Source organism: Caretta caretta, chromosome 10 (assembly GCF_965140235.1).
Source record: "Caretta caretta isolate rCarCar2 chromosome 10, rCarCar1.hap1, whole genome shotgun sequence".
NCBI lineage: Eukaryota > Metazoa > Chordata > Testudines > Cheloniidae > Caretta > Caretta caretta.
This window is the reverse complement of record NC_134215.1, coordinates 36,603,856-36,629,077: the sequence shown is the minus strand read 5'-3', so window position 1 is coordinate 36,629,077 and position 25,222 is coordinate 36,603,856. Positions and strand designations below refer to the sequence as shown.

Here is a 25,222-nt window from a genome sequence, read left to right as displayed (position 1 = left end):
CAGCAAAGTTGCTCCGAATTGAGAGGGTTAGTTATTGCCTTGGGAACAGCGCTGGCCGGCCTGCTGATGTGCGGCAGTTTGTTAAAGCGGCTGTTCATGCACTTGAGGCTGGAACTTGAAGCACCCTCATTTATCACACTCCCTTTGGACCCTGAGCTGGGCATCTCCTTCTGTCAGGGTTAGCAAGAGGGGAGTTTGCTACCAGGCCCTAACAGCAGCTCGGGAGGGAAGATATGCTAACACACCAACTGCAGGTCACATGTACCCACCTCATCATCAGGGTGGCAACACATCACATTCGATGCAATACGCACACATCATAAATACTAACAGTGCTTTGCTACAGCTTTCTAGCAAGGTAAGAAATAAGCTCCCTGGGCAAGAGGACAAAGCACCTTAAAAGCAAAAGTTTCCTCATCCACACTGACAATTTGGAATAAGGAAGCAGCAGAGCATAAAGTCCTTATGGCCACGGGTGGCTTTACATCATTTTTTAGCACATGAGATCAGGTGTGTACACACACATTCACACACCATTTCTTATTACTGCTAAGACACACAGGCAAGATGTGCCTTCTGGACTCTCCAACAGGCCACGCGCAGCCCTATGGAATGAGGATCTGGCTACTTGGTTAGATGCCTACTTCACCTCCAGCTTGGACCACTGGAACTCACTCTAGCTGACACTTCTGAGGGCAGCCACAAAATGCCGCAGCTCATGCAGCAGCACACCTCCTGGTCAGGGTAGAAATTCACAGGCACATCAAACCAGGCCTCCATGCTCTCTGCTGGCTCCCCATTTATTCCCAGGCCCAATTCAATGTCCCAGTATTTAACCAAGTTGTGACTGACCCAGAGCTCTCCCAGAGCCCACTTAACCATCCACGAGCCATCTCGAGAATTATATTCAGAGGTGTTGCGACTTTCAAGATCCAGGATGATGCAGTTGCAAACTGGAAGCAGAGAGATCTCATGGGACACCCCTAGGCTATGGACTATCTAAGCAGAATAATTCAGAGGAAGCCTACGCCCAACAGACAACAGGGCAAAATGCAAAGCACGTCTTGCATTGGTTCTCCCACAGTAAGCAGCTCAAAGAGAGCTAAAAGAACAGGAGTACTTGTGGCACCTTAGAGACTAACAATTTTATTTGAGCATAAGCTGTAGCTCACAAAAACTTATGCTCAAATAACTTTGTTAGTCTCTAAGGTGCCACAAGTACTCCTTTTCTTTTTGCGAATACAGACTAACACGGCTGCTACTCTGAAACCTGTCAAAGAGAGCTGTCACTATTCATGTCTCTGAGGATACTTCTTCACTGCAGAGTTAGCCAGATCTGGTTAACTCTTGGAGCCCCTAGAAGGGCACCTCTCTCCATTATGCACATGCACAAACTAGCAGCAGCCTGAAGAGCAGAGTACAAGTGCCTCACTTTTAGTTTCCTTTTACTCTTTAATTATGGTGCCTATACACTATGGTAACCGACCCCTCAAATACCAGAACAGAACAGAGATAGATTAGACAAGACAGAATAAAGGCAAGGCCAGATTTTAATTAACAGAAGATGTCAAAATCCCTTCCAGCTTGCATCCAATACCCAAATGTTTAAAACCTCAGCTCCAGATCCCTCCTGACTGAAAGCGACTAATGATTCCCTGTGGTTTCTCTTAAAAGCTTCTGCTCTCTACAGAGACCTGCAAATTTACTCCACTTCTGACTTTTGTCAGGATTTAGAAGCCTCCACACTCAACCCTTGGATATAGGCAGTAAGATCTGCCTGTTGATCTAAGGAGGACGGCTGTGGCCCTTTACAACGTGCTAAAATGTCTGCTAACACACACCAAAACCACAAAGCCTTCCACTCGCAGTGAAAAGAGCAAACTGTCATGTGAGAGATAAGGTACACAGAGATACAAGTTAAAGGGGCACTCAGACAGATATAACTTAAAAATATAGAAACTGTAAAAACCTACTGTGAATAAAAATGGGGTTTCTTCTTTTTAAAGCCTTCCCTACAGGGACTGTAACACTGCAACCTGATGCTACTGCAGCAGTGGCAAAACGTGAAACTGACTAAGAATAGGTTAGAAACTAAAGTGAGTCTGATTAACCAGCTTCTTTTCATGCATTTTAACAGCTGAAAACAAGGACCAAGCTAGCACCAGGTGACCCACCAGCTCTCTGCCAAACAGATGCATGTGCCCTTTGCACCATTTGGCAGACCACAGACCAGGCTAGTCTATTTTCATTGTCCAAGCTGAGAAAAATGCAAAGAGCATGTCATGAGTAGGACTATTAAAAACGAAAAGTGTTATATCTTTTAATTAAACTGTAATCTGAAGTTTCATAGGCGCCGACTTCTAGTTTTCCCTGTGGGTGCTCCACCCCCACTCTACCCTGAGGCCACCCCCCCCACTCCGCCCCTTCCCCCAAGGCTGTGCCCTCATTCTGCCTCTTCCTGCCCCTCACCCCTGAGGCCCCACCCTTGTTCCACCCCCCTCCAGTCTGGGCAAAATCAAACTCTGAACTCCTGCCTCTCTAACTATCCCTGAGTGAGTCCCCTGCCCTCCCAGTGCCTGGGCAGACCCCCAATCTGCACCATTCCCAGGGCTCCCACTTAGGGAACCAGATGTGCATTGAAGGGCAGAACTTGGCCTAAAAAGTAACTTGTTCAGGATGCCTTTTTTATGTGTGGGGGGGGGGGGGGGGGGAGGGTGCTGCTTGTAGTCATGCTAGTTCCTTAAGCCATCATTGTGCAAGCTCTCCTCATAGGCCACCAACGGTACAATCAAGCAGTCTGTGCCATTCCTGTACACAAGCTGCTCAATGATTAGGTAGAAATAGTGGCACAGCTACTTTGCTTGCAACTCTTTCCACTGTGGGGTGACATTCTGCAGAGGTCTATTGCCCTTTGATGATAGCAGCTGATCTAATCCTGGCCATCATGAAACAATTAACCACTGTGTATCCCCCCCAACCCATATTCTGAACAGGACTTTCTTGCAGGTGTGTGTATCAGCCTATTATTTGTACAACAGAAGCTCCGAAAGGCCACAGTCAGGCAGCAGCACCCCACAGTGCTAGGTACTGTACAAATATTTTAAAAAGAGGCAACCCCTGCCTCAACAAGTTTCCAGCCTAGGTAACAACAGAACCCAACAAGGGGACCAAACGAAGCTGGGAAGCTGGGGTGGAGGGAACTAGCCATACAACAGTACCTCAGCACCACGAGCATGTTAGCCTGGATGGCTCCCTAACTAGCCACCCTCAGCTGGCATTGCCTTGGAGTCCTCTCAGCACAGGTGAGTTTTAAAGAGGAGTCTTAAGGCAGTGGTTCTCAAACTTTTGTACTCGTGACCCCTTTCACAGAGCAAACCTCTGAGTGCGACCCCCCCTTATAAATTAAAAACACTTTTTAATATATTTAACACCATTATAAATGCAGGAGGCAAAGCGGGGTTTGGGGTGGAGGCTGAGAGCTCGCGACCCCCCATGTAATAACCTCGTGACCCCCTGAGGGGTCCCGACCCCCAGTTTGAGAACCCCTGTCTTAAGGGGAATAAGGTGGTACCACAGAAGCTAGGGCAGGAAGGGTGGTAACACTTATTGGACAGGCTGATGGACAGGCAGTGAAAGCTGGGAGTGCTGGCAGAGCAAAGGCGTGGTCAATAGCGCAATGAGTAAATGGAGCAGCAGAGCAGGATGGTGTCAGCTTAAGGGCCTTCAAGGTGAAGACAAGGAACTGAGCATCTCCCTCTTCAGTGTGTAGCAAACTATGAGGCTCTTCTCCTTTTCACATAAAAGCTAAGCCCCCACAAGTAGGGATACAGTAGAAGACAATACCAAACATATCCTAGAATGTCCATTAGGTCCCCTCATTTCAACGACTTAGCAGTCCAGGCTAATAAAACAGGTGGCATCTTAAAACATGCTAGGTAACTCGTTTTAGTTAACATGTTTCCAAACACCACTTAGCACCTAATGTAGACAGTCTCTGACACATTAAAGCCACATTAGCTTGTTATGGCCAACCCTAGAGAGAAGCTTATTTGTCTAGTCTAGACAGGGTCAGGCTGTCACTCCTGGCAGTGGACAGAGTTGCTCTGAAAACAAACTGTGTATTGAAGAGCTGGGGAGAGACAGGAGACTGGGAATGAAGCACAGAAGGCCCTGTGCATCCTCTTTTTGTATTACTCCGGAAACTGGATACCATCTCACAAGGCACCCAGCTAAGTCACCATAATAATACACTGCGCTGAAAATACCGACAATAAGAGGCTCTTTCATTTAGCAGCCAAAGACATAATAAGAGCCAATGACTGGAAGTGTAGGCCAACAAATTGAGAAGATAATTAACCACTAGGACAACTTACCCACAGTGGTGGTGGATTCTCCATCGTTTGGAGACTTGAAACCCAGCCTGGATGCCCTTCTAACAAACGCAGTTCAACCACAAGTTGTTGGGCTAGAGACAGGACTCACTGAGTGGAATTCCATGGCCTGTGGTATGCAGGTCATGCTAGATGATCATAATGGATCCTTCTGGCTTTAAAATCCATAAAAAGTGACAAGTTACAAAGAAGAGCAAAGGAGTGAGGCAAAACTGCCCAGCTTGAAAAGCATGCAAGCCTTGTGCAATACCAGGGGAGGGTCAGAGAGCACGTGCACATGTGCAAAAAGGCTGTGGTAAGCTTCCATCCCAAGCACTAGCTTCATGTCCTCAATTTACCTCTTCTACAGGTCACTGTCCCTGTAAATATACATCAAAGGCAATTGCCAACAGTCAACAACTGCACTGCTGGTTGAGAATGAAAAATGAATGAGGCTTTCCCACCAAATCACTTATCCTCTTGCAGAGAAGGACAACAGGATAGGAAAGGGAAAAAAAGACAAGACAAGGTGTAATTCTATATGTAAAACCATCCCCACACATAGCCACCAGTGCCAAGGATATAACCTAGATGAAAATAAAATTGACTAAACTGTTTGGGATTGACACAATGGGATAATACAATCTGTCCCCTTCCTCCAACAACGCCACCGAATCCTGCTCTGCAATATCCCTGCTGTTCTAGCCCTGGGGCCCCCTAAAGCACCTCATCCCTCACCTACAACCCCCTCTACCACCACCCAATAATCAGTTCCTGCATCCCCATGCTTTATCTGCATCCTTTGATTCTGACCTGTCTCACTCATATTATTCCAGTCCCAGGCCTCTCTGGAGCAAACATCGTCAGTCATACCAAACTGCAAAGTGGGTTTTGTAATACAGACAAAATCCACTAGGGAGCTGGTCAGGAAACCAAACTGATTTCCATTTGCAAACAATATTGGAGCTCTGAACTCCAGAGGGAGGAGAGGGGAAGCTGGTTACTTTCCCAAACAGCCATAGGAGTGATATGGTCAAGAGTCTTAAAGAACACTCAGCCCCAGAGCAGTTGACTTGAAAAGGCTTCTCAGATAAAACCACTTCCAAGCTAAATGGTATTCCAAGAAGATCCACAACTCTGAAGCTCGTAAGGTAGCAGGTAGTTCGGAAAGCAAAGCTGGAGAGGCATGTAGATCCAGCTAGAATTAGAACAGTTCACAACAGTCACGAAACACCACACTTTAATTTCCTACACCATTTATTTCACGCCACATAGATCATGATTAATGAAACCCTAATATTATTGTTCTAAAAAGGCACAATGTGGACAACAAACTTCTTCCCTCCCTTCCCCGACACAGAGGACTTGATTTTATCATGCAGGATCAGAACAAAGCAAACTGCTACCACCAAAGCATGCCTCCTAGAGGATTCCTTCTTGAATAGCTCCAGATACTCCAAAAGGGTAATTCTCCAGTGTACAATTAGCGCCATCCAAAAGACCAATAGCAAGCACATAGAAATCTGAGCGTGCTCCCTCAACAGCTTACTGGATTAAAGATTTAATGCAATGCGTCCCTCTGGAAGAAATTACATAGGCTATTAGGAAAGATGTGCCCCTCGTCTGATGAAATCTAGCAATCATTTCAGCAATATATGCAAACTAAATAGACTCTGTAGATGAGAGGAAAACTGCTGTTGCTCGAACGAGCACTGTGTGACGACAGGAACCAATGGGTAAAGCTGGCAATGTAAAGCAAATAAGGACACAGCCCCTACATTCAGTGCAGCTGCATGGACATGCTGCAAGTCAAATGTCACACTGAATGCTTTGTGGGGAGAACCAGAAAGGGTTCTATGATTCTGGCACCTAGAGACACACCAGATGACAATCCTGGGGTGCACAAAGAGGCACAAAGACACTCCTGCTCTGACCTATCATAAATCACTCAGGGGAGGCTACAGAACTGTGCATTTTTGACACTTTCATAGTCTGTCAGTTTAAATGGAAGTTTTCGGCATTTGACGTGGAAGACACTTTCGGTGCAGGAGGGCGGAGAGAAGAAACAGAGAGGTTTTTCTGAGTCAACCCAGGTTCTTTCCTCTTTGGACATCACCAGAAGCAATAAACACTCTGCAGGAAATACTGCACCCTCACAGTGACACCTGTGCAGTCCCAGTGTATCTACACCTACATTTCTCAGACTGACCAGTGATTCGGGGGGATCAACTCAAGAAACTTTTAGATTTCCAGAAAGCGTTGAGAATCAGGAAAATCAGTCCCCTTAGAGAGTCTTGCATTGGGCACCCAGAATTACAAACCACTGCTAATGATTCACAAGAAGAAATGAACCCCAGCTCCCTCTCCCAGAACTGGGCTCACTGCAGGGCAGAAGCAGCTGAAACTTACTCTCAGCCACTAAAGCAAACATATCTGCTGACTACACACAGGAAGGAGAGTTAGGAGAGGCTACCCCAACACTCTTCTTTCAAAGAGGAGCCATGCTTTCAGACTGGACTTTCAGAAAATCAGGCGTGTATTTCCTGGATGTCCCAGTGAGCACGGCGGATGAAGACATAGCCGCATTTCTCCACTAGGTGATCCCTAAGACTCAAGATAAATAGAGAGGAGGATTCAATGGCGGGGGTGGGGGAGGGTATACAGTTGATAACAATGGACAAAAGGCTACTCCTCACATATGCAGCATCTGACCTTCAGTGAAGCTGAGGAGGAGTCTCCCTGCCTCCACATTACAAAGGAGAGCTGTTGTCCCGTCAACTGAACATAGGAGCCAGGTGTCAAAAGATTTGCATTTGATTGCCAGCTCTGCCAGGGACGCCCTGCATGACCTTGGCCACGTCCCTGCCCCTCTCTATGCCTTAGCAGTGACTCATGAGTAAAATGAGGATGTCGATGTCATACCATCTTTGTAAATCTCTTCAAGATAAGTGCAAAGCTTCCGTACTTCTCTCCAGTCCTAACAACATCAGTCTGGTGAAAAGAAGACACCCTATCAACCCTAAAAATTCCGGGAATTCAATGTTGAGGCAACCCTATTATATCCAGTGAACCAGGAAATAAAATACAAACAAAATCTGGATCATACTGACACCTGCAGCTTCCATGGAAGCCAATGGATATAAGTGAAAATCAGGCCCAAAGCTCTCTCTTTCAGGATGGCGAACAAGTACAGGTTTTGCTGGGAAAAGGCATAGATTGATACAAACCAGGAGCTGCTTCATTCAGATACTGGACCAGTCAACAGCTCATGTTAAAGTGCTATTACTTGTCAGCAATAACTAATTCAATAGAGTGTGTTTTCTGTGATGCGGCACTGCCTCTTTCTGATGAAAATGGAGTTGCATTGCAGATGTCAGAAGCAAATTAACTCCCACTGACTCAGTTTGGATCACATCTTCAGAGATCGTTCACCTGTACCAATGGAAAATAAAAGACACAGAAAGAAGGAAACAGACCTGCTGAAAGAATGCACTTGGCAGAGCTTTGATTATTTGCAGACTGTGCACTTTTGTACAGCAAAATCATCCCAGCAGCTACATAAACCAGGAAATTTTGATATATGGACTGCGTCCATGAGTGTTAGAGCTGGGATCTGTAAATTCATTCCACTCAGATCAAAGGTGCTTGTGGGGTGGACTCTGGACTCCTGAAGTGTGGTCCATAACTACCCTTTCACCATAACTACAGGCTGATGGCAAAGCTATCTACATATTTTGTTCTTGTTTTGTTTTTTATATTGTTTTTATATTGAATTCAAACAGCAAGCAATTTCTATTCATTTGCGGCCTTCTGTGCCAGTCAGGGTGCCTGGAATTAGTTTCTGAAGCCACCTTCAGAACAAGATGTGAGGGTGGAAGAGCAACATTATCTATTGTTGGGAGGCAATCCGAGCCACACACCCCTCCTCGCCTCCTGAATTTCTGGGCTGCCTGTTTCAGAGCCATCCTGCAGTGCCTGTTTCTCTCAAGCCTTTGATTTGGTACTTTTTCCACTTTGTAAGACTGTGAAGTTTCAGTACCATGTGCTGAAGCCACCACAGGGCACAACTTAAGGTGGACTTATACCAGGGCAGGAGATTAAACCTAAAACTCACTGCCGCTTTGATCAAGGATATGGAGTCCTGAGATTTCTGAACTCCAAGGTTAGCCAAAGCTCTGATGGGAAGAGTTGAAAAGGATGGAAAAAGGCAGATCTGCAAACTCCCAGCTAAGATGTCTTGGCACAGAGATGCCAGCTCTTGTAATTCACGCAGGAGAGTCAGGCAACCTTTACTTGCTTTGCACTGAGAGCTAGGTTCTCTCAGAATTGTAACCACCAGCCAGCTGGCCCTCTCACCTCCAGCGTTTCAGGTTATGAATCTGCGAAGCTTCCCTTCAACAGCTGGACTGTTGAACTTTTCAACTTTTCTCAGGCCCAGCTTAGAGGACAACCCTTGACATAGCTAGTGGGAGCATAAAGTTATAACCTCCCCCCCACAATTCTAATTGTTTTCCATTTACATGCCCCTGTAAAATCATCTGCAGTGGGTCCCTAAAGTGAGATACGTCCTGTGAGTAAACCTAGCCTGTCATGAATGAGTTTGTTTACCATTTAACCCCAGGATTTTGCTAAAAGCCAGCATTACAAACTGTACCAACAAGACTCCCATCTGCTATGGGCTGGATATGGGAAGCATCAGGTGTCTCATAACTCCTATATAAAAGCTGTTATCAGTCTCTCTGGATCAGGGTGATAGATGGTGACAGAATTTAGCTGTAGAATGCACCAAACTGCATAATCTTTAGTGAGTTAATTAAAAATTGCTGCTGCAGTTTTCTCAGCACTGTTTCCAACACAACAGCTTCAGGGAAGGAGAGGGTGGTAAAGAAAAAGCCAATCTGCCACTAGTGCAGTGCTAACTAGGGAATATAGCATCAATATTGACAAATAGATCTAAGGCACTGGAGTCAAGGAACATGCTCCCCTCTGCACTCGCAAGGGGATCCATGAATTTGCAGCCAGAGAAATGGGTAATTCCTGACAGGCGCAATGACAGCAGCCTGCACACAACAGCTCAGGCTTAAAGGAATAAAAAATACTCCAGAAATTATAGCATATCAGCATGTGTCTATCCAGAAGGAACAATGAAGAAACACTCAGCTCTGCACATTGGTCAACACGTCACAGTCTCTGACAGTCCACTAGCAGCCAGTTGGGAAGAGAACCAGATAACCTCCAACACCTAAAGGAGAGATATAGGTACACTGCATGGCCCCACTCCTGTAATCTAATCATTGCAGACAGACCCCAGAGTTTGTACAGAGCCCCACTGACTTCAACAGGACCTAGTGCGGGCACAAGGGTCTGCCTCAGTGAATCAAACTGCAGGATTAGAGCCCCACTGAGCTAAGAAAGTCAGCACTCCAGCAATGCCTGGCAGTAGCCGGGGCACGTAAGAAAGATACTTCTTGGAGATCAGAAAGGATAGGACAAAGCGAGAACTGCCAAAAGTCAAGGTGATTTAGGTCTTGCAAAGGAAATTAAAACAAAGACTAAAAGGCTCTTTTAACCATGTAAGTAAAATAAGAACAAGAAGAGAAGAAGTGGGGCTGCAATGCTGTGAAGATACAGTCAAGATTAAGGATCATCTAGGTAATGGCCCATAAACTAAATGAATACTTTGCCTTAGTTTTCAGTATAGATAATAACATGGAACATGGGGAAAAAGAAGGATGGCTAATGGGAACGAGCATATAGAGATGAATATCACCACATCTTCGTTGGAAGCAAAACTCCAAGAGCTGAGTACACTCAAATCAGGGAGACTAGATAACCTCCATCCCAGAATACTGAAGAACTGGCACATGAGATTGCAAGTCCAGTCACAAAGATTTTTAATAAATCTATCAAATATATAGTACCTATATATGTGAAAGGGGAAAACGGTGAAGAGTGATCCAGGCAAACTACAGACCTCTTAGTCAGACCTCAATAGCAAGTACAGCTTTAGAACAATTTTGAAGAAAGAAATAATTAAAGACATAGGGGTAAACAGAAAATGGGATAAAATGCAACATGGGTTTGCCAAAGGTAGATCATGCCAGGCCAACCGAACATCTTTCTTTCATAGGGTGACAGAAATGCAGTGGATCTAATCTATCTGGACTTCAGTAAACCATTTGTCATGGGGAAGTTATTGGTTAAACCGGAGAAGAGAGGGGATTGTAAAGTGAGCAAGCAACTAGCTAAAGGGGAGACAACAGGTCGTACTGAAAGGAGAAATATCAGGCTGGAGGGCAGTTACTAGTGGAGTTCCTCAAGGATGTGTCTTGGGAGCAATTTTATTTAATGTTTTCATTCATAACCTTGGCGCAAAAAGTAGGAGTGTGCTAATGAAATTTGCTGATGACACAAAGTTTGGAGGCATTGTTAATACAGAGAATATCATAAAGAAAGACGTGGACGATCTTGAGGACTAGAGTCATAGACATGGGATGAAATTTAACAGTACAAAGTGCAATGTCATGCACTTATGGACTAACAACCAGAATTTCTGCTATATGCTGTGGGTTCATCAGCTGGAAACAACAGAAGAGGAGAAAGACCTAGAGTATTTTTATCCTGTGATTGAGAGAGCCACCAACATGATGCAGCCTTGAAAGAGGCAAATGCAATCTCAGGATGTCTGAAGCAAGGTATTTCCAATAGAGATAGAGAAATATTAATGCCATTGTACAAGGCACTGGTAAGATCTCACCTGCAACTGTGTAGAACTCTGGTCACCGTATTCATGAAAGATTAATTCAAACTGGAACAGGTGCACAGGAGAGCTACTAGCATGAGGAGGGGAATGGAGAGCCTTTCTTACAAGAGGACACTAAGAGTTTGCCTAGCAAAATGAAGGCTGAGAGGGGATATGATTACTGTCTAATAAATACCTCACAGGGAAAACATCAGGGAGGGGAAAGAGCTATTTAAGCTAAAGCAGGGTTTCTTAACCCGTGGGTTATGACGCAAAATCGGGTTGCCAGAATGTGTCCATGGGTCACATGGAAGGCCCCAGGGGAAAAGGGTCTCAGGTCCTGCCCACCAGAGGCAGAGCCTCGGCTGCATTCACCCCTGCAGCCTTGAAAAAGGCAAATGCGATCCTAGGAGGGGAGGCTCTCAGCTGCAGTGTAGACCTGCCCTCAGAAACCCCACTGCTACCACCTGGCTACTGACAAGGAGAAACCCTGCCTATGACTTTTATGTGAACAAATCATTTCACAAACCAATCTATTATTTTCCAAAGCAGGGAGGAGAGTGGCTGGCAACATTTATATTCACCACATGCCTCCCAGTTTGGTCTCTTTGATTTCTTAACTGCAGCCTTTTGGTTTTCTTTTCTATCCAGTTCTGTAATCCAGGGGGGCAGACAATGCAGGAAAGGGCATAATATCATTATACTTCACAGCCCTGGTGAGCAAATTCAGCTCCCATACTTTCTCTAGAACCTGTCAGGTGGCAGCATGCTCCCTCATCACTAAGCATCCCTGGGTCAGAGGAGAGGAACTGGGATTTCCAAAACGTGCACACGCTCTACTAAAGGAGAACAGGTCTCAGGGACAATAAGCCATCCCCAAAAGTCCCACAGCAGATGCTCTCCCTCTGATCTGTCCATCTTGCTTATGTTTTTATAAGCTCATAAATCTTCTCCCTATGGAATAATCCATTTTCAAAAACAAAAATCACTAAAATGGTTATCAGTCTAAATAAGAGGCAAATCAGAAAAGAAAGATGACTTTTGGAGAGGAATCGGCAATAAGAGCGTGTTGGGGCCCTGGAGGGTAAGAATGATATTCAAGCATAAAAACCTACAGGAGGTGAGAATCAAGTTAAAGGAAGTGGAGAAGAGCCTAGCCATCTCCCTGAAGCCTTGTATTACCCAATTGTCTCTACAGGTAGAGTCCACATTTCATGGCAAAACCAGCAAGAAGCAGAATTGCTCTTGACAGCTGGGGAAATCCCCTGAGCCAAGATAATAAGAGCTGCTGCCCTGGCAGCGTGTTCTCAGGCCACAAAAGCCATGACAGGGTGGGACTGGCCAGCCAGCATGTGCAGCAGCCCAAGTTATTTGTCAAACATAAAAATCCACCAACATGTGGTAGCCAAATGTCTCAGCCAGGAGCGGGAGGGCGGGAGATGGAGGGGTCAGCTGAGCGGGCTTCTTTGCTCACCCAGACAAAGCATGAGCCAGTGAGCTGTAGGCACATCCCCCAACTTGTACTCCCCAGAGCCAAAAGCTGAATTCCGTCCCCACGGCTCACAAGACAGGAAGTAACAATAGTTGTGATCAAGCTAGTCAAGGAATAGGGCCTCTGCCTGAAAGACAAGCTGGTCCACTTCAGGAGCCACGCCCAACACTGGGGAGAAAGGAGGCAGAGACTAGCATGGAGTGAGGGTAGGGTTGTTGCAGAGACACTCACTGCTGAGACTGGGGGAGTGTGTGCCAGGGCTGCCCAGTCAGCTCTGGAGTGAGAGAGCCAGTTCTCCGAGCCGTGTGGACATCTCCAGCCAGAGAGGTGCTGGTTCTCGTAACCGCCTGTGTCGGGGGCCAGGAACAGAAATCCTGCTGCAAAGCAGAGAGCTCGTTCCTCCCTCTCGCATTACAGGAATTCGTCTCAAGAACCTGCTCTTTTCACTCATTACTGTTCAGGTTAGGAGAGTGCAGCAGCACCCTCTTGTGTTCAAAGCTGTGTCCTCATACAAACACCAATGTCAGGAACAAGGGCCATAGCTAGGGTACACACACAAACACACACTCTCCCTCTCCCCACCACCCCGGTTTTCCCCCCTCCTCTCTATTCCCCCTCTGTGATTCAGCACCCCTCTGCCACTCCATCTGCCCCCATCTCCTGCTACATCCCACTCGCATTCAGCAAGCTGCACACTGAGCGAGGCTGTACCACAACATCTGCTGCACAGCTCTGTCCACCCTCACGGCCGCTGACCCCACCTCCAGCAACAGAGGGAGAAAATGAGGGGTGGTATTGAGTCAGCCCCCTCCACCCCCACTGACTTTTAGAAATAAGCATTCAGCAGGAGAGAGGTGCACCTAAGATTTGCCATCTCTGGATAAAAGCAGATAGCTGAAATATCCACGTCGCCAGCACCTAAAAGGGTTATGGAGCTCTGGTGATGCTTCGGGGCCTTTCTACAGGATGGCTACACAATATCTATTCCATAGACACTCAGACACCACGGTCAGGAGCCTAGTATAAGAACCTGAATGGAAGAGAATCCTCTGCTAAGAGTTCCTGTCAACTCCAGACTTCTGCCTCTGGAAGGTGTTCCTTCATTTTGTCCACACGTCGGCCTTTTTTCCCCAGCATGCTAGATGCTGTGCATAGGAAGGAGCACCTGGCTCATGCCCACACTGAAGAGGTGACCCGTTGACTGACCATCATTGCCATCAATACCTAGCCCAGCACTGGAGGGGATGTAATTGGGTAGAAGCATGTGATTGGTAGTAACAGACACGGCAGGCCGCGCGGTGAATGTACTTTCATTCTTGTCTTCTGGTCAGGAATTCTCTGAATTCTTGCCTTTGGAAAGAATCTCATTGTTTCATTAAACTCTTCCTCTGGGCTGAACCAAAGTGTGCCCCACTCCCTCAGCAACACGACTACAATATCTCCCTTCCCCTTCGGACAGGGCTTGCATCCACCCAGGAAACCAGTCCTCCAGGCAGTGACTCTGGGGAGATGCTGAGGCACTGCAACGACAAGTGCCTAGCATGGGCCTGATTCCTCCATCGCAGGACACAATCTATCCATTCCCAGTGATTTCCATGCAGCTATTCATCCCGAAGCAGAACAGGGCTCTACATATAAGGGGGTGACAAGGGGACAGAGGGAGATTGAGTCCCTGTGAGAAGCCAACTATTTAGCTTTTAAAATCCAAGTGTCACCCCGAAACAGAAATGAAGCCAGACTGCAGAATGATAAGACCCTTGAGGTATGACTCTACCACTGCACTTTGCTGGATAAAACCTGGCAGATCTACTCATGCATACGTATCAGTTTTTCTCCGTCATCTAAATGCAGAGGGATGCCCCCTTCGTTCATTTGGCAGAGGCCTGCCTTTCTGGGGCAGAGTGACTCTAGGTGGTCCAGGCTTGTCTGCGAGTCCAGAGCCACGTACAATTAAAGACCAATGTGCTGGACTGTGGTACCTCCTGGCTAGATTGTCTGCACTTATTCCCCTGGATGAATATTTAAAGGATGCACATACACAGAGACATACGAGCAAGAGAATCACCACAATGGCTTTTGCCATGGGATTATCACAGTCCCAAACTTTGCTCTAACTAGGACAGCTCTTAGGGGACTCAAACAGCACAGGAGGCTGAATATTTGAAAGTCAGGAGCAGCTCATGACTGCAACTCCAGAGAGATTACAGAAACAGCTCGTTTGGCTGGTGGACAGCAAACACATATTGCTGATCTGCGTGAACAAGACAGAATTGAAGCACAACAATCCATCTACTGAAAGGCTCCCCACCCCAGCCCATCTGCAGCTCTCCTGCTGACCAGGTAAGAGACAAAGGCAATATTAGCACATCCCAGCCTTGCCAACACAGACAAACCAGTTTTATCACCTTCACTATTAGGTCACATGACCAGACACGACCCAGAACAATGGGGACCAACATTCGTATTTGGATTGTAAGCCAAAAATGGACTGCTACCACCTCTCCCTTTGGGCTCGTTAATCATAGACCTTATCAGACTTATTAACTAACCATCATGAGCACGTGACATGATTACAAAAGCCTGTATGTTTTTTAAAAGCATATGTATTTTAATTACATACACATGCTTTATGTGTACATATGTACATGCTTATTACACACACAAAGCCAGATATGTGGAGCTGACATCTGTATGATAAATGAACTTATCATGTGCCTAGGACTGCCTCAACTGGTTTTTACACCAGTGCATTGCTCCAGGGACATATTCTAACATTCCAGGATGGGCAAGATTGAGCCAAAAGCTACTGACAGCTTTTGTTGACAGGAAAGGACATACTTTAAATTCAATATTTCATGTTTCCACAGAGCTAGCAAAAGGAGCTTTGTACAACTAGAGAGGGGAGTTTCCCAGGATTCTCAGTTCCCCCCAGAACCCTGCACTTGCTTCCAGCCCCGGAGGAGCCTGAGATAATAGACTTTAAAGTTGTGACAGGGCGGGAGCAGGAAGCCAAGGGCTCAAAGTGGGGGCCTATGAACCTTCACAGCACAAGATTCAGGTCCCAAGGGGGAACCAGGTCCCGGACATGCAGGTAATGGCACTCCAGAACTGGTGGAGGGTTTCCTGCTACCCTGCAGAACCTGCTGGACACCAGTGGAACACCGCCATTCGTCCCCACTCTGCCACGCAGCAGCCAGGCTGTCAAATGCAGCGCCACCAGGTTCCAATGCAGCAGAGGTGGCTGCCAGTCAAAGAGGCAGCTGCAGCGGGGTGGCTGCCGAAAGACTCAGCAGTGTGTCGAACCAGTGTTGACAAGGCCATGCTGGGGCTATGAGGATGATTGTTGCTGTGTCTTGCTTAAAGTTGAGCAGGACCCTGTGGATTAATGGAATCAATAGGAAGGCATGAAGCAGCGCATCCGAGAGGGAGCCCTTGTCCCTGCCCTGAGAGAACACAATGCGTGGCACCTTCTGTTCTGCCGGGACGCAAACAGGTCCACCTGGGGAGCCCCCACCTGCGGAAGATCAGGCTGACCAGTTCCAGATGGAGCGACTATTCATGGTGAGACGAGAAGGTCCTGCTGAGGCGAACTGCCAGGATGTTCTTGGTTCCGGGCAGATGGATGGCTACCAGATGAATGGCATGCCGCACACAGAAGTCCCAGAGGCTGAGCGCTTCCCGACAAAGGGCTGAAGACCTGGTGCCACCCTGCCTGTTGATGTAATCCATCACAGCGGTACTGTCTGTGAGGACTTGCACTATCTTAAGTTTCAGGTGCGGCAAAAAGACCTGGCAGGCCAGGCGAACTGCTTTGAGCTTGCTGATGTTGATATGAAGGGTGAGATCATTAAGGAGCTAGCGGCCCTGGGTGTTGAACTCACCCAGATGGGCTCCCCAGCCCAGATCCGACACGTCCGAGACCAGGGTCTGCGACGGAGATGGGATCGCGAAGGGGACTCCCTGCAGCACCAACCTGGGATCCCGCCACCAATCCAGAGACAGGAAGATGTGTTTCAGCACTGTGACCACTTGGTCCAAGGGGTGCCTGCTGGGGGTATAGACCAAGGCTAGCCACACTTGCAGAGGCTGCAGATGAAGATGGGCACAGCTGAAGTATGTGCATGCGGCCATTTGGCCCATCAGTCACAAGCACATGTGGGCTGTCATGAGCGGATGGCTCTTTATGTGGGAGCTTAAACTTGACATGGCCTGAAAACGCGCTTCCAGAAGGAAGACCCTGGCCCGCATGGAGTCGAGGACCGCTCCGATTAATCGTATGCATTGAACTGGCATTAACATGAACTTTTCTTTGTTTATTAACAAGCCCAGGTCGCTGCAGGTGGACCCCACCAGAACGAGGCTCCTGTGCACCTGCCCCAGAGACCTGCCCTTGATAAGCCAGTTGTCGACTGGACTCCTTGATGTTTCAGGTAAGCCGCTACCAGCACCACTCGTTTTGTGAAAACCCTGGGGGCTGAAGACTCGTAACAGCAAGTTGGGCCAATGCAGAGACCAAGAATGTGGCGACCCAGGGCTCTGTCTTGGCTCTGGAGACCAGTGGCACTCACTTGTCTTGTGCAAGGCCTTGCCGATGGGCTTGCCATCTCGGGGACCCATAGCCCTGCATGATGCCATCTGCAGCAGGGGTGCTCTCTGCTCTCCTGGTGCCAGGAGCTGGGAGAGTGTCGACTGTGCCGTCGGATTGGGCCCTTTACTGCTCCCCAGAGTCGGTGGTGGGTCCTTTCAGGGGGAGGAACTCCCCAGAACCGAGCCCTTCTGCAGGTCCAGAGTGGGCATAAGGCCTGCACAGGGTCCTTTGCCTGGAGCCCCCTAGTCGGGCTTGCTTGGTGCCATCTTCTTAGGTTTCTTCTTCGGCACCAGCAACGCGGATCAGTGCCGGAAGGAACCTGGTGCCGGAGGTGCACTCCGCATTGAAGTAGAAGCGCTAGGTAACACTAGGAGCCACATCGTGCCACTCCGGTTCTGAAGCTGGGAGCAGGCAGTCTCCATCAGGAGGGCCCTGAGACATATGTCGCGCTCCCTCTGAGTCCGAGGATGAAAGTTTTTACAGATGCGACAGTGCTCCTTTATGTGGGATTCCCCGAGACAGCTCAGAAAACTATCATGTGGGTCACTAACAGGCACAGGCCTGTTACGTGTAGCACAGCTTCAAACCTGGGGACCCGGGCATGCCCCGCTGGGGCAACATCCCACTGGGACACTATCTAACAAACACTTAACAGCTACTTAACAACTAACAAACAAGGGTTAAACTATTTACAGCTAGAAGTGCATGGCTGAGACAGAAGAAAAACCGCTGGCCACTTCCAAAGCAAGGGAAAAAGGCACTCCAACTGACCACCATGGGTGGTAAAAAGGAACTGAGAGGGCGTAGGGCTGGCAGCACCCCAAACAGTGCCACAGCCGGCCCTACAGATGCCGCTAAGGCAAAAGTCTCTGACATCCGCACACATGGGCGCGCACAAACCTAGAATGGAATCAAAATGAGTAAGCACTTAAACAAGAACAACTTTATCTGCAGAGAGCCAATTCATAGAATCATAGAATATCAGGGTTGGAAGGGACCCCTGAAGGTCATCTAGTCCAACCCCCTGCTCAAAGCAGGACCGATCTCCAACTAAATCATCCCAGCCTGGGCTTTGTCAAGCCTGACCTTAAAAACCTCTAAGGAGATTCCACCACCTCCCTAGGTAACGCATTCCAGTGTTTCACCACCCTCCTAGTGAAAAAGTTTTTCCTAATATCCAACCTAAACCTCCCCCATTGCAACTTGAAACCATTACTGCTCGTTCTGTCATCTGGTACCATTGAGAACAGTCTAGATCCATCCTCTTTGGAACCCCCTTTCAGGTAGTTGAAAGCAGTTATCAAATCCCCCCTCATTCTTCTCTTCCGCAGACTAAATAATCCCCGTTCCGTCAGCCTCTCCTCATAAATCATGTGCTCCAGCATCCTAATCATTTTTGTTGCCCTCCGCTGGACTCTTTCCAATTTTTCCACATCCTACTTGTAGTGTGGGGCCCAAAACTGGACACAGTACTCCAGATGAGGCCTCACCAATGCCGAATAAAGGGGAATGATCACATCTCTCGATCTGCTGGCAATGCTCCTACTTATACAGCCCAAAATGCCATTAACCTTCTTGGCAACAAGGGCACACTGTTGACTCATAACCAGCTTCTCGTCCACTGTAACCCCTAGGTCTTTTCTGCAGAACTGCTGCCTAGCCACTCGGTCCCTAGTTTGTAGCGGTGCATGGGATTCTTCCGTCCTAAGTGCAGGACTCTGCACTTGTCCTTGTTGAACCTCATCAGATTTCTTTTGGCCCAATCCTCTAATTTGTGTCAGTCCCACTGTACCCTATCCCTATCTTCCAGTGTGTCTACCACTCCTCCCAGTTTAGTGTCATCCACAAACTTGCTGAGGGTCCAATCCACGCCATCCTCAGATCATTAATGAAGATATTGAACAAAACCGGCCCCAGGACCAACCCTTGGGGCATGCCGCTTGATACCAACTAGCCCCGGAGCCATTGGTCACTACCCATTGAGCCCGATGATCTAGCCAGCTTTCTATCCACCTTATAGTCCAGTCATCCAGCCCATACTTCTTTAACTTGCTGGCAAGAATACTGTGGGAGACCATATCAAAAGTTTTGCTAAAGTCCAGGAATAACACGTCCACTGCTTTCCCCTCATCCACAGAACCAGTTATCTCATCATAGAAGGCAATTAGGTTAGTCAGGCATGACTTGCCCTTGGTGAATCCATGCTGACTGTTCCTGATCACTTTCCTCTCCTCTAAGTGCTTCACAATTGATTCCTTGAGGACCTGCTCCATGATTTTTCCAGGGACTGAGGTGAGGCTGACTGGCCTGTAATTCCCCGGATCCTCCTCCTTCCCTTTTTTAAAGATGGGCATTACATTAACCTTTTTCCAGTCGACCGGGACCTACCCCAATCACCATGACTTTTCAAAGATAATGGCAAATGGCTCTGCAATCACATCAGCCAGCTCCTTTAGCACACTCGGATGCAGTGCATCCGGCCCCATGGACTTGTGCTCGTCCAGCTTTTCTAAATAGTCCTGAACCACTTCTTTCTCCACAGAGGGCTGGTCACCACCTCCCCATACTGTGCTGCCCAGTGCAGTAGTCTGGGAGCTGACCTTGTTCGTGAAGACAGAGGCAAAAAAAGCATTGAGTACATAGCCTTTTCCACATCCTCTGTCACGAGGTTGCCTCCCTCATTCAGTAAGGGGCCCACACTTTCCTTGACCTTCTTCTTGTTGCTAACATACCTGAAGAAACCCTTCTTGTTACTCTTAACATCCCTTGCTAGCTGCAACTCCAAGGGTGATTTGGCCTTCCTGATTTCGCTCCTGCATGCCTGAGCAATATTTTCATACTCCTCCTCAGTCATCTGTCCAATCTTCCACTTCTTGTAAGCTTCTTTTTTATGTTTAAGATCAGCAAGGATTTCACAATTCCACCTTTCTGAGTCTGAATGGATGTGCCTGGAAACTCACTCACCACAACCATTGTATCTTCCAACAGAAAGCAAAACCTACGTTCAGAGATGTACTCCCAGAAGCACACAGAGATCCAATACTCCCATTTGTTCTCGTTTGGCATGAAGCACTAGGACAAGCCTCTGTAGGATAAAGCCCTGCTTCTGTTTTCTCCCCCATGTAACACTAACCTGAAAGGAACGACATGATTTATATCATGTCAGAGGGAAGCTGCTTAACAACTTGCTATTGCTCTCAGCAATCTGGCCGAGAGCTCCCCGTGTGTCGGCGGCGGGAAGAGAGAGAATACTGAAGGAATAAATGGCCCTAACTCACCTTTCTACAAGGTACGTACTTCCCCGCTCCTCAGGGTCTGGATTCACAGACTCCACAGAAATTGGAACCAGGTTCTTGCGGGCAGCAATATCATGGGCCATGACGCAGACCCAAGCTTCACCATAGCTAGACACACTTCACCACTGCAAAGGAAAAAGAAGGAAACAGCCCCCTTAGCAAGAAAAAGTCAGCATGTGCAGGTCTTCAGCACGTGGCCAAGAACCTCCCACTGACACACCCTGTCACGTCTCTTCTTGGAATGCCCCCTGTAGCACTCAGCCCTTGCCTGCCAGGGGCCTGAAAGGGCAGAACTGCATGCAATGAAACAGGGAGAAACAGGACCAAGAATACTGGGAATATTTATCCAAACCTACCACCCCACAATAAATGCTCCCTTCTCTATTTCCATATAAAGCAAGGAGCAGCCCATGCTCTGAGGCTCAGCAGCTTCAAGTTTGCATACATGAGTATGCTACTGTAGAGATATATACAATCCTTCAAGCTAGGTGTTTGCTTGGTACCTGTGGAGAATATGCAGAGATAGCACTGGATACAAGACATTTATAGATAAGTGTCAATCACCCTCATAAACTAATGAATTACAGTAAATTAACTGTGTGTAGGACAGTAGGATTGGAAAGACATCTACATGTACATTCAGATTCCTTTCTGTCCTGCCTCTTGTGGACCTCATTTGTTCTTTAAACTGACTGTAATAGGTCTACATGACTTGACACACCGCACCCACAGTGCATACACTTTGTCATTATTAGGCTTTGAAAGATTCGATTTTTATCAGTACATAAATGTTGATTTTACCATACACACAAACTGACGAAAAAATATTTCCACCGATAATTGCTTAAAAATTGCTTTAAAACTGCTTTAAAATAAACATCGATGTTATCAGTCAAAATGAAAAAAATAAAAAATGAATTCTCCCAAGCCTACTCATTGCACCGGTATTCATGTGTACACTGGCAGAAGGCTAGCACATTAGACGTGAAACAAAGGGGAAACCTGAATCCCAAAAGCTACAGTACTGCCACTTGAACAATAGGAGAAAGGAAAACATCTTATCTGTTAATTTATTTCCCCCCTCCCTATTCCCTGAAGTAACATCTCTCTCATATCCCTGCCCACACTCTCATGCCACTCCAACAAAACAGAATTAACTCAGGACAGATTATTAACGCTTGTGCAAAAATCAAACAGAACGTACACACACAATGAAACCCAGAACCTTTTATTGAAATTTCTAAAAACCAATAATTGTTTTTTAGTCAAATAGATGTCTGCAACAGGGATATAATTCTCTACTGGAATAATTCTGTAGAATTGAAAAGAAGTTATAGAAAGATTAGATTTTTTTTAAAAATTCTGTAAGAGAAGCACCAGCCATTAGCAGAACTCCTTTCATTACACATAAGGGCCAGCATCTTTTTACTCTTCTGTGTCTAATCCTGGGCACGCTTTAACTGCAGTAGCAGCCCCATGTACAGAGGCAGAACTTGGCTCTGTGAGTTTACTTATTGTTACACAGTTTGGGGAAGAACTCATCTGGCGGTAACTGGCCTGGATGAGATGTTCTACCCACTATCCAAAGCAGACTTCTGAACTACCTCTAACCCACACAGAGAAAGACAATCCATTGAGAGTGAACTGATAAATTGCTTACCCTATTGGGAAAAGAAATTAACAGAATAGAAGTCTCTTTCATAGCTATATCTGCCAATCTGTCACTAATGGAAAGCAATCAGGTATGAACTGTGGGATACAGTAATAAAAACTGTAAGACCACCACAAGGGAGTCAGGAGAGCATGACGTCAGGAGAGAAATGTGACTTATGCCTCCAGCAGAAGTAACTGTTTCTCAAAGAAACAAGGAACAAGCTCTTCAAGGAATATAACCAGGCAATACTGTGATGGGCCCTCAGTTTGGAATGCCCTACTGCTGAAAGATGCTGAATCTGGAGAGACTCTACATGCTTCACACATGCACTGAAGATCTTGCAAATCCCCTCCATCGAAATAGATTTTTTTTTTGGGTCTATTATGCTCTGCCTCAGTTTATGAGGCATGTGCATCAGGCCCTGCTTTGCCTGCGAAGGAATATCCTTCTCTGATAGCTCAGGGATTTCTATCCTTTGGAAAGGACAAAGGGAGATTGTACACTGGCTCCGAAGAACTGCAAGTATCTGCAGGATTAAACTGGAAGAGAATTTCCACTTTACAAGGCCAAATGGAAGGTAGGAATCTCTGAGGCCTCTACACCAAACATTTCTTTTCTAAGATTTCCCACCAGCAGTTGCAACAGTGAGAGCGCTACACAAAGCACCAGCATTTTGGCCACTGTGTCATCTAACCCTGCACACTGTGCACATTGGTTATATTGGTTAAAAATTCCAGTGGCTACCATTTCTATAGTACTGCTCCAACCACTGCTATCCCTGCTGGAGTCACACCAGTGGTGAATCAGGGAGTTCTAGGACAAAAAGGCTAGCATAGACAAAGCCTTTGCTCCATATGGGATAACAGCTGTAACTACAGGCATCCATCATTACCACAAGATCAAGGCAGTGTTTCATGGAATTGCTTTTTCTGCCATATCACAATACTGTTCTCTTCATCTTCACAGCTTTCTTCTCCAAGTGCTTCACCTTCAGCTGTCTGCTTCCACATCAAAGCATGCACAATGTCATTCTACTGCCTGTTTCTGTTGTCTCTTACCAAACTGTAGCTCTCTAAGAGGAGGCTGTATGTCTTTTAGCACTACTGGAATATAGACTATTGAAGGACAGCTGGGAAGGAACTCTCTAATTCCAGTGTGACTGTTCTGTAAACTCCAGCATCTGACCAAGGCCAATATGTACATTCCTTGAAGAACCACAACAGAGTCGGTGACCTACAATACAAATGACACATTTGCCCCATTAGGGCTTGGCACAAGTGCCACCAAAAGTTGTCTGGATTGCTCAGTCAGCCATGCTTTCTCTGCCAGAATCTATTCTTAGTTTATTTTAGCCAGGACTTCTCTGTAGCACTTTTGTGAATGCACAGGATGAAAGAGAAATACATTTCTTGCAAACACTCCATTATCTTCTTTCCCACTCTGACTATGGGTTTGGGTTAGAGAACCTTTTCTGTTGCTCGAAATACATTCTTCACAAAGGTTCAGCCAAATAGTTTCCTCTGGAAAACTGCAGAAGACAGAACTGTCTTTAGGTCTCCACCTGCTAACTGCAGTAACAGCACCCCTTTCTTTCCATTAGTGATTTAGAAGTCACAGACCTGGCCAAATATTTCAGACTCAGGTCAATATATCTAACAGGGAGAAAAATGCCAGGGAAATATTATTCATCATACAGCTAATAGGACCATCCTTAAGGGCTGGACAAATTTTTCAGAACACTACCCAGGCAGTAACTGCTTGGATAAATCAAGTGGAAGAAACTGAAGTGTGCAGAGTAGCTGTTTATGCTTTGTAATTTACCATAAAAGTGACCTGCAAAGGAAGAAAAATTGGATGTATGCCCGTTTGGGGCTTTTTCAACTACCTATTATTAATACCCAGAAGGCTGGAAAGAGTTAATACAGGAGCAGGCAAACTTTTTGGCCTGAGGGCCGCATCGGGTTTTGGAAATTCTATGGAGGGCCAGTTAGAGGAGGGGGTCGTGGTCCAGCCCCCACCTCCTATCCCCCCCGGACTCCTGCCCCATCCAACCCCCCCTGTTCCCTGACGGCCCCCCCCAGGAACCCTGCCCCATCCAACCACCCCTTCTCCCTGTCCCCGACTGCCCCCCTGGGACCCCTGCCTCCATTCAACCCCCTGTTCCTGCCCCGACCCCTATCCACACCCCCACCCTCTGACCACCACCCTGAACTCCCCTGCCCTCTATCCAACCCCCCCCCAGCTCCCTGCCCCCTTACCGCACTACCTGGAGCACTGGTGGCTGCCGCCACCACGCAGCACAGAGCACCGGCTCAGGCCGGGCTGCCCCAGGAGCTCACAGCTCCGCCGCTAGAGCATTGCGCCAGCAGCGGAGCAAGCTGAGGCTGCGGGGGAGGGGGGACGGGAGGGGGGTGGGACAGGGGCTAGCCTCCCAGGGCAGGAGCTCAGGGGCCAGGTAGGAGGGTCCCGCGGGCCAGATGTGGCCCGCAAGCTGTAGTTTGCCCACCTCTGCTTTAATATGTCCGGAATTACAAGCTCTCTCTTGCCTCGTTTTGCTGGAGGTCCAGAAAAGTGAAGTGGGAGTATTCTGAGCCTGCACATGAAGGACCAGAGCTGGTGGATCTTTCACAAAGAAAGCTTTTCTCCCCACCTGTTTCTCCAGGATTAGAGTTAAAGAGTTTATAAAGAAAAGAGACCAAGAAAAGAACAGACAGATTGAGATAACTTCACTCACTCTGGGAAGTGGGTCCCGACATAAGCAGTCCCATTGAAGTCAATGGACTACTTAGGTGAATAACTGCTCATCAATGTGAGTAAGGGGTTTGTAATTTGATCCAAAGAGTTTCAGTTGGTCTGACTAAAAATCCCTTCCTCTCAATAGCTCTGGTTTTAGTCTGTTCTGAGGTCATGAGGTCACAATCTCCCTAGTTCTCCAGCAAAAAACCCAAGAAAAATCAGGCCTGATGTGTCCAGGGTTGAAGATAAGTTTATTTTTAAAAGGGCTTTTCTCCACCAATATTATAAAGAAACAAAAAATTCCTGAACTTCCCGCACCCTTCACCAGGTCACCTGAAAGCAAC

At 47.1% G+C, this 25,222-nt stretch overlaps 1 protein-coding gene across 2 annotated transcripts in view; it reads right to left on the bottom strand.

Annotated features, from left to right (window-relative positions):
• Positions 1–25,222, bottom strand: part of LOC125644432 (ankyrin repeat and fibronectin type-III domain-containing protein 1-like) — a 575,682-nt gene that overhangs the window by 454,269 nt on the left and 96,191 nt on the right. Inside the window, exon 3 of one of the 2 annotated variants that reach the window (XM_048868393.2) lies at positions 20,471–20,613. The exons of the other annotated variant lie outside the window; for it this stretch is intronic. Within the exon in view, the coding sequence (XP_048724350.1) occupies positions 20,471–20,571 (101 nt within the window). The 5' untranslated portion in view covers positions 20,572–20,613. The remainder of the gene's footprint in view (positions 1–20,470; positions 20,614–25,222) is intronic. 2 annotated transcript variants of the gene reach the window in all.